This window comes from Ascaphus truei, chromosome 4 (genome assembly GCF_040206685.1).
Source record: "Ascaphus truei isolate aAscTru1 chromosome 4, aAscTru1.hap1, whole genome shotgun sequence".
Classification (NCBI taxonomy): domain Eukaryota; kingdom Metazoa; phylum Chordata; class Amphibia; order Anura; family Ascaphidae; genus Ascaphus; species Ascaphus truei.
Window position 1 is genome coordinate 207,305,193 of NC_134486.1, and position 10,314 is coordinate 207,315,506.

Here is a 10,314-nt window from a genome sequence, read left to right on the forward strand (position 1 = left end):
CCGTGCAGTTGGCTCAGGGGCTTACAACAATTTTGGCCAAAAATGTTAAACTAAAAGACCATTTTACTTAATAGATATTTATACATATACAGTTAGGCACTGTACAGTGTATGAGTTTCACTGGATGTGCTAAAACTGAGCTTTGTCTGTGTTTTATGTTCTGTCTCTGGTTTTAAATATATATTGCCATGCTCAGTAGCACTCCTCTGTGACACTCATATGCTTATATATATGTTGTGGTTATTTTGGGGGTTCAATAGGAGCTTGTTAGGTGTCCAGTATGTTTTACAATTGTTGTTCAGCTAGTCATGGCTGATTGGAGGGTGGCAACCTCCTACCTAATTGTAGCTCACCCCCTCCCACATTTAAATGGTTAAGGGCTCACTCCATAGCATCTTCCACTCAGGGGAACTTGCGTGCTTGCAGTATGGTTGTGACAACTCTAATACAGAGTGCTTTTCCTGGTAATGTACAGGTTAATAAAAGCTTCAATCAGACTTAGAACTTTGCAACTAATATTGACAGATTTACTATAAATCATTCTTCCTGTTATTACACAGGTTATTAAGAATTTATATTGGCGTTAGGGACCCCTGAATTGTGGTCTGCCGTGCAGTTGGCTCAGGGGCTTACAACAATTTTGGCCAAAAATGTTAAACTAAAAGACCATTTTACTTAATAGATATTTATACATATATATTTAGGCACTGTACCGTGTATGAGTTTCACTGAATGTGCTAAAACTGAGCTTTGTCTGTGTTTTATGTACTGTCTCTGGTTTAAAATATATATATATATATATATATATATAAATATATATATATATATATATATATATATATATATATATATATATATATATATGATCTTCCTCAGGGGGGTGCCATTTATTTTCATTCACCTGAGTGCTGTCTCCTTTTTGTTGCTATGCGGTAATGTATACTTTTATTATTTATATAGGACATGTACCTATTCATTATTGAATTTTTATTGGAGTGCCAGTGATTCTTTATCATATATATATATATATATATATATATATATATATATATATATATATATATATATATATATATATATATATATATATATATATATATATACAGGAAAAGAGTGAAAAGTAGCGCCAATCCAGAAACAATAATAAATATAAGATAATATCAAATTGATTGAAAAAACCTAAAAAGTAAAATAATAATAATCCCAAAAATTATAAATTGATTACAAACTAGAATATACACTCTAATACAAAAAATGTGTACATATAAAAATAAGAATAAATAGTCCAAGTGCAAATGTCCAAACCCTAAGGTAAGTCCTGAAAAGGTGACAACAGGATGATGTACAGGATCCAAGGGTCCACAGCAGCTCTAAAATGGAAGAACCAGTTCCAATGTGAAATCTATAAGAACAAAAAAACAGAGAGCGCACGCCCCATAGTGTAACACTGTAACATTTAATATGGGGAGGGAATGGTGGGGGGATTAAAAACACTCACAATATATAAGTGAAATTAAGGCAATATGTGATATATAATCACCACCGAGGCAGGTAACATCTGATGACAGGTATGCAGTCCAACACCAACTGGAACAGGGCACCCGACAGCATTAAAGATCACTCAAAGTCCTCCATATAATGTGGTATCAGAGCAGGCCTCGATATTACATCCTGCACTCTCCGGCCGTAAAGAGTGCACACAGCGTGATGACGCGATGTCGCAAGGTACGTCCCTGACGCATTTCGTTGCAACAAATGCAACTTTATCAAAGGGAATCTTTAATGCTGTCGGGTGCCCTGTTCCAGTTGGTGTTGGACTGCATACCTGTCATCAGATGTTACCTGCCTCGTGGTGATTATATATCACATATTGCCTTAATTTCACTTATATATTGTGAGTGTTTTTAATCCCCCCACCATTCCCTCCCCATATTAAATGTTACAGTGTTACACTATGGGGCGTGCGCTCTCTGTTTTTTTGTTCTTATATATATATATATATATATATATATATATATATATATATATATATATATATATATATATATAAAATAAACTTATAAGGTGTTCCATGAGGACACATACAGAAATGTAACCAGAGGAAATAAAAATGTCAACCTATAATGCGGTTTGTTATCCAAGGAGATTGAGATTCCTTAAAATATGAAATGTGATGTGAAAACGTGTCTAAAATGCTGCCCGTTGTAATTTATGTATGTAAAATGTTTCCAATAAAAAATAAATATTAATAAAAAATGTGCAGGTAGATGTCTGAAAAGGGGAATTTTGGAGACTGTGCAACTGGGGGAACCTGTTTGAATGAATACCATATGAAACAGAGAGCTATTATAGAAAGAGCGTAATCTTTACTCATCCCCACTGGCCTCGTGTTTGTTATTCATGGCTCCGCTGAGCCTCGCCACATGATTTATGAGGTCAGCAGCCAACAATAGAGTTTAGTTTAGTAGACATGCTATGTATTTCTAATTACTCTTCACAATGTATTTTTAATATTTAATACAAGGTGTGTTTTTTTTTTGTTGCACAAATGCTTTAAGATTCTGCATATATAAATATGATAACTTAATTTATATTTCAGAAACAATCTAAGCAAGTGTATTTATACATTATATTTGACCTATTTTAATCATACCATCAAATGATCCAGTATTTACAGTATACCTATAGAACTTGTCCAATATGATCAGAAGAGAGACAATGTGAGGCTGAGCTCTGTATATTGTATTCTTATAACCAGACAAGCTCTCAATTGGATGAAACCCAGATATTTGGTTTAACCAAATAAAATTCATTTTGCATAAATTGATATGCAATAAGAACATGCCCAATACACACAACTTAATCTAATCTTCTCTCCACTGACCTCTGGTAAACCACTCAACCATTGGTATTTCACAGATCAGTTGGGGAATCATGGTGATAAAATATTTATAATGACAAAGACAGTATTGGGTATCCCAACTTTACATATACATTATGTTTAACATATACAGTACTTATTTGTACAGTGCCAGAGAAATACTGGCACATTTCTGTAAAACAGGTCATGGTTTAACTGATAAGAATTATGGAGCTAGTGCTAGAATCCATATCTACCTCTCACCCCTTTAACCAACCTTCCAGAGCCCCTTATACCCAAAAGGTTTTGTCATTTACCTCAAGGGGTTTTCGTCTAAGTTTGCTGTGTATGATCTAGAGGTGACAGTACAGCAGTAAGAGAGAGAACAACATGTAAATAAATGACTTGCCCCCGAATGAAGACTCAATGAGGTAAAACATGACTATATTCAGGAGAGGGAGGGCAGTGAATGTCCAATGTTGAACTATACATACAATTGTAAATACTATTTACCCATCTGATTCTACCTGTCCTCATTTGCAATATATATATTATTTTTTAAACAGAGATAGCCGTGTTAGTCCAGTTGTGTGTATATACTTACATACATACATACACAAATACACACACAAACACCCGTTTTTGTGAAACGATTCGAGGAAAAAGCATTACAGAGATCAGAATTTACCTAAGTATATTCCCATTGAAAGCACAACATAAATGCAAAATCGAGATGTATCGATAAACACGACTGCATATATTTAGCCTCAAACACCAGCTCTTCAATTCTGCATGCCGGTTTCCAACTCCATGAGATGGATGCTGCTAATAAAACACCATCGAGAGCCATCGCTATAATACAGTACGACTATTCAGACACACATACAGTATATAACACATTCCCAACTTTGCATTACATGAGCTTACGAAAAAAATGTATAACGAAAAAAATGTATAACACGGGTCTGAGGGTTTTTAAATGCGTTACGCGAGCCTGATCTTCCCTTGCATTGCATGAGACAGAAGAGTGCATGCAGAATACACACACATATATACTGTATACTGCTGTATGTAACATTGTGCCTACTTTCTCGGTTGTCCATTGCACGCTGACGCTCTGCCCATTGACCTGGCTGAGAAAGGCTGCTAGGTAAAGTACTCCTGTAATGAACGTCGCCCTGGAGGTCCTGCTCTTGATGGCGCTGGCCATATCTCCAGGGTACATCGGTTTAATCCAACAGAAACATAGGAGGTTTTCCCTTCCTCTGTCTCTCTCTCTCTTCTCTCTGTAAAAGTCCCACATAGAGGGAGGGGGAAATCGGAGCAAGGCGGGGACACGTGGTTGATCCAATAGGGGTAGGAGGTGTTTGTTTTGGAAATGATATATGAAGCCAGAAAAGTCTATTTATCAAGGCAACTATGGTGTAATTCTGGGACATGGAAATCTTTGTGGTATAATCCTGGGACATTAAAATCTGCACCACATGTATCAAAGGGAAAATGGCATGGAAAAGCAGTATAGCTTTTTTATATACATATCTGCAAAATGATTGCACCATTTGTGTCTTGATAAATAACCCACCAAGTATTTCTTTAGTGTAATATGTTTCTGATTATTTATAATAAGGTATGTCATGATGTTTTATTGATTTTTGCATGCTGTACCTACACGGATCCAAACAAAATTGCTTTTGGTGTGTAGACAGTGTTGTACAGCTGGCAATATGCAATGCAAATAGTGAGAGAACATTATGATCTGACACGTATAGTTTTTTTATGCCAGGTAACCCAAAGTTGATGGAAATTGTTACATGGATATACAGTACAGTGAAAAGTCCTTACAATTGTCAAAGTGCTCTTTAGAGAGCAGTGGCGCTGTGAAGGAAATCCTGTTAAATTAAATGGGAGAGTATTTTTGGAGCCGATTTGTAAGAGTTTGTTTTATATCTATACATTAAGAAAAGAAAGGGAGACACACTGTTAATTTATTATTTTTTCTTCACAAAATATGGTCTTCAAGATCCAAAAAACTAGTAGTGCTTATTATTTTTAAGATCCAATGCCTTCATCACTGACAAGGTAGAGATTAATAGGAGCGAAATCTTTTTGCACCCAGTTTCCTAGAATTTTGTGCTTTATGTTTTAAGAAAACAGAAGATGTATGTATGTATGTGTATATATATATATATATATATATATATATATATATATATATATATATATATATATATATATATATATATACATACCCCGCATTAACGTACGCAATGGGACCGGAGCATGTATGTAAAGCGAAAATGTACTTAAAGTGAAGCACTACCTTTTTCCAACTTATCAATGCATGTACTGCACTGCAAACATCATATACGTGCATAACTGATGTAAATAAGGCATTTGTAAAAGGCTCTATAGTCTCCCCGCTTGCGCACAGCTTCGGTACAGGTAGGGAGCCGGTATTGCTGTTCAGGATGTGCTGACAGGCGCATGCGTGAGCTGCCGTTTGCCTATTGAGCGAGATGTACTTACTCGCGAGTGTACTTAAAGTGAGTGTCCTTAAACCGGGGTATGCCTGTATATATATATATATATATATATATATATATATATATATATATATATACAAATACAACTGTATGCTCATCTGCATGTCTTAGGCAGGTCTGCAACCCTTCCTTTCACCATTATTCCCTAGCATACAGTGCATCCACTGCAGCAAAGGATTCTGGGAAATTCATGCAAATGAGCACACAATGTATCACCTTTTGCCTGAAATCCAATTTTACATGGAATCCTTATAAGCAAATCTCTGCACATAGAACATGTTCGCAATATTACATTTGGTTTTGATAAACATAGTGTCTCAAGACATTTCAAAACTCATCATTCACATAACCCATCCCTTCTTCAATATAAGGGTATGATCCCATCTCGATGGTAGTATGTTCTCTCTATAAGGGCCCTTAGCTAAATATGAGTTTATCTTACTCGTGCGAGTGGCCATGGTTGTTCTCCCTCCTTCTGTAGTAGCATGGGTTTAATTGTGATGGTCTTTGGAACTTTTTTGAAACCTCAATATCTATATCACATTAAATTGAAATATTGCACATGAGGAAGGGAGAGCCCCAAAACATTGTGCATATGAACCTGCAAATAAAACAGTTTATTATGATATAATGTCTGGTGTACGACTTTATTAGAACAGTGCGGCAAGAAGATATTCAGCTTCAAGTTTAACTACGTGGCAGAAGTGGGATCCCAGCCAATCTTCAACTGCCTGCACATTACAAAGAAAAAGGACACCCACTACAATTATCTATAAGGAGTGCGGTAAGATCTAAAACCTATATCCTGACTGCTTTAGACATGAAAGTAACAATAGGAAAGGGAGTACCTTCTTTGAAGAGCTTACAATCTAAGTGTATTACTTCTGTAAAGGGAGGGTGTCACGATACCAACACGGGGGGGGGGGTGGGCACAGACACAGGGGGGGGAGCTGTTGGCGGCCCTTACCAGGACTGGATTTCTAACATCAACTGGTCAAAAAGAATAATCTGCGCAGTGATTACAGCTTCTGATCCACCTCTAAACAAAGAGTTGATAGCTAAAACCTGTCCTGATACCTCTTTACTGCTGAGGATAGATTGATGTCTGTAGGGATAGATACTGTCCACAAAGCCCATTATAACATATAGTACCTGTCCTGTTTCTCTTACCAAATTTGAGAACAAAGCGGACATATCAAATCATTAATGGTGTTATAGCCATGCACTATTGGTATGCTTGTGATCATTTGAATTCATAATCAGCTGCCTGTCCTCTTTCTCCCATTTATCTGGAGAAAGAGGGAGGTCATGACAAGCCCTCTGTATCCCCTGTATATTTGAAAAAGGGGGTGACCTCTAAGATATTGGAGTCTGGCCTTCGATACTACACTGTTCAACGATTTTAGGAACTATCCCTTGTGCATCAATTCACACATACCCACCACTTACCATTTAAGGGGCGAGGCATAGGGAAAATTACTTATTTTTCACAGCTATGTGTGACACGATTAACTTATGTCAGAGTATATTATACAGTATGTTGTCTAAACGTCATTGCTTGTCAGAGAAGAAATAAATGCACAAAAGCGCACAAGGGACAGGATTAGTATTAATTTATTAAAACAAACACATAAACAGCTGAGGGGATCCAACCCCTCCTCAGCTCAATGAATTAACTGCCCAGAAATGTAAACCATATATATGGTCTCTAAACATAGAAAGCTCTAACACAGTAAAACATACACAACAAAAACACAATCAATGTAAAAATAATAAACAGAGAGAGTACTAACAGCCCAAGGGAGTTAAGATAAAAACCGCCATAGAGAGCTATAATACTGCTGACAGGGGGAAGCGAAAACTCACACTGAGGCAGAGAAGGGGGACCTCTGATGACCGTACAGGATCCGGATCACGGCATCAAAGGAAGATGGGAACAACCGCCTCTGGAGCCTCAGGCAAGCTCTGTTTCAGCCTCTCAGCAAACACGCGCAGGATGACCTGTCGTGACCTCTACGCGTTTCGCACCACGTGCTTCGTCAGGAGGTCTTCGTCACGTGGTGCGAAACGCGTAGAGGTCACGACAGGTCATCCTGCGCGTGTTTGCTGAGAGGCTGAAACGGAGCTTGCCTGAGGCTCCAGAGGCGGTTGTTCCCATCTTCCTTTGATGCCGTGATCCGGATCCTGTACGGTCATCAGAGGTCCCCCTTCTCTGCCTCAGTGTGAGTTTTCGCTTCCCCCTGTCAGCAGTATTATAGCTCTCTGTGGCGGTTTTTATCTTAACTCCCTTGGGCTGTTAGTACTCTCTCTGTTTATTATTTTTACATTGATTGTGTTTTTGTTGTGTATGTTTTACTGTGTTAGAGCTTTCTATGTTTAGAGACCATATATATGGTTTACATTTCTGGGCAGTTAATTCATTGAGCTGAGGAGGGGTTGGATCCCCTCAGCTGTTTATGTGTTTGTTTTAATAAATTAATACTAATCCTGTCCCTTGTGCGCTTTTGTGCATTTATTTCTTCTCTGTTTCTCAGGGTGTCCTCCCCCCCTTCGAGGGGGGATCACCTCTGAAGTGGGAGCCTCTGGGGAGACGCTCCATGCACGAGCAGCACAGGGATTATTCCTAACGAAACAACTGCAGCACGAGCGCTGAAAATCCTGCTTTTTGCTGTCATTGCTTGTCATTTATTTTCCTAATGTAAGGGTGTGTTAGATACCATGTGTGTGCGCGCGGAGGGAGTACGGCAGGTTCCGCGACGGCACGATAGTACAGGGTGCCGCCATGTTGTTGCGCAATATTGCAAAGGACACTGACGGGGTGAAGAGGTCGCGCATGCGCAATGGGAGCTCGCGAACGACAGGCCAATAAGGGAAAGGCTCTGATAATAGACCCCAACTCCCGCGAGCTCTGGAACAGTCACCTGACGCTAGGAGCCAATGAGAGGGCGGGAATTAAGGAAGGAGGAACAAGAAGCGTGGGGGAGAGACTACGCTAGGCAGAAGAGATCGGGACAGAGCGAGAGGAGGTAGTGTGAGTGCAGGGGGTCCGTGACCCGCCTGCATAGGCCAGCTATTACCCTCAGGCCCATAGGAGGTTTCCCTGAGTCACAGTAGGCTGCTGTACTGTAGGGACGCCCGATAGTGGAAGGAATTGTCACCTTAGTTAGGGACAGCGCACAGAGTTGTGGATGGTCACAGGCATCTGGGATCAGACGGCTGGACACCGCGACATCTGGAGGTCAAGAGCGGAGGCAACGGACCCTTTGCGAAGAGGCACCGGTCACCGCCGTGACCGGAAGGTACAATTGTAAAAGAATGGAAACAAAAGAAAACAGCGCACAACGCCAAATAGTGAAGCAAATTCAGCAATATATTATAGAATTAAAAAGGGGGTAATATATCTGCGTACATGAAAAAAGTTGGTAAAAGGCATTTAGTGTGTATCACACTGTTTACCACTCGGCAGCTGTTAGCTGTAGATTCAGGTGCTTGCTTCCCTCTGCTGCTGCAGCTCAGTTGATTCTGGGGCAGGACGTCAGTCTTTTCACTCCCAAGGGGATTTCCCTTCATGCAGCCAGGTTCAGCAGCTGGTACTGGGGCTCGGTGAAATCGCTCCTGCTTCCTGGCCGATATGAAGCTGCTCCTGTACCTCGACAGGTGTATCCTCTGCACAGAGGTTAAAACGCAGCTTGCTGGGGTGCCCTCAGCGTGCCACGATGCCGCTCCGTCGCGGGACGCTGTGTAATGACGTCACTGTCTACACAGCAGTGGTGGATTCACTAGGGAAGTTTGAACAGTCTTACAAAGTCTCTCACAAGTGTCCAAAACAGCACACAGGATGAAATAAAAACAGGACAGGCCAATACATAGACAAAGGCCAATGTAAGCAGATATAAGGCAATAGAATGTTACATCCAACTAGTTTCGTAGAATTAACTACTTCTTCAGGGAATAATTAGGCCATTACCCAGAGGTCTTAAATACCTCACATAGATACCTTATTGGTCAACCAATTAGGGATAGAACAATCATCTATAATAGGTAATGGTCTGCGTGATAGGGAAGATGTGTAGTTTACTTTTAAAACAACAACTTTATTAACAAAAAAACAAAAAAAAAACAAAACAATACCTATTTAATATAAACTTACATATAGACAAAACCTAGCATAAATAATTAAAAACATGCTGGAATAAAAGAAACACAATATTAGTCGACTTAAAATAGACACCATCATTACTTGCATAAAAAGATGTAACTAGAAAAAAGCGTAGGATAAAGAAAGGAAAACAGAGATACAGAGATAAATGATACATCCCCTAGGTACAGAGGGGTGGTGAGCTAAAGATTCAATAAAGTGCCCAAACATCCACATCCTCATTTGACCCCTTAGGGGACATAGTATCTAACTTATGTATCCAATATGTCTCTTTAGAAGACAATGTTTTAACTCTGTCCCCTCCTCTTCTATTTACAGGAATCAACTGAATCCCCTTAAAAGTGAGACTTGACGGATCTTTATTATGGTGTATCAGGAAGTGTCTAGATACACTATGTTTTTCAAAACCATTTTTAATATTTCTGACATGTTCCTGAATCCGAACTTTAAGGCTGCGTTTGGTTCTGCCTACATATTGATACCCACACGCACATTCCAATAGGTATACAATATGTGTAGAGGTACATAGAATAAAGTCATCAATATTAAAAACTTCCTTCGTTACTTGTGAATAAAAAGTGTGTTTGTCAGGATGTTGGTATTTACAAATCGTGCAATTACCACAGATATAGTTGCCTTTTGGTTTAGGCCCTAGCCAGTTCTTTTTCGATGTAGTATTGCTCTTACTTATAAAAACATCACTAGGAGCTAACAAGTTTTTGATATTTTTTGCTCTCCTGTAAATAAACCGT

The 10,314-nt window shown here is 39.1% G+C and overlaps 1 protein-coding gene across 2 annotated transcripts in view; it reads right to left on the reverse strand.

The window, feature by feature from the left end:
- Positions 1-4,164, reverse strand: part of QPCT (glutaminyl-peptide cyclotransferase) — a 96,902-nt gene extending 92,738 nt beyond the window's left edge. For both annotated transcript variants that reach the window (XR_012801035.1, XM_075596784.1), the window contains exon 1: positions 3,948-4,164. Coding sequence is in view for 1 of the 2 variants with exons in the window: in XM_075596784.1 (XP_075452899.1) it covers positions 3,948-4,163 (216 nt within the window). In the remaining variant the exon portion in view is untranslated. The remainder of the gene's footprint in view (positions 1-3,947) is intronic.
- Between the last annotated feature and the right edge of the window lie 6,150 nt (positions 4,165-10,314).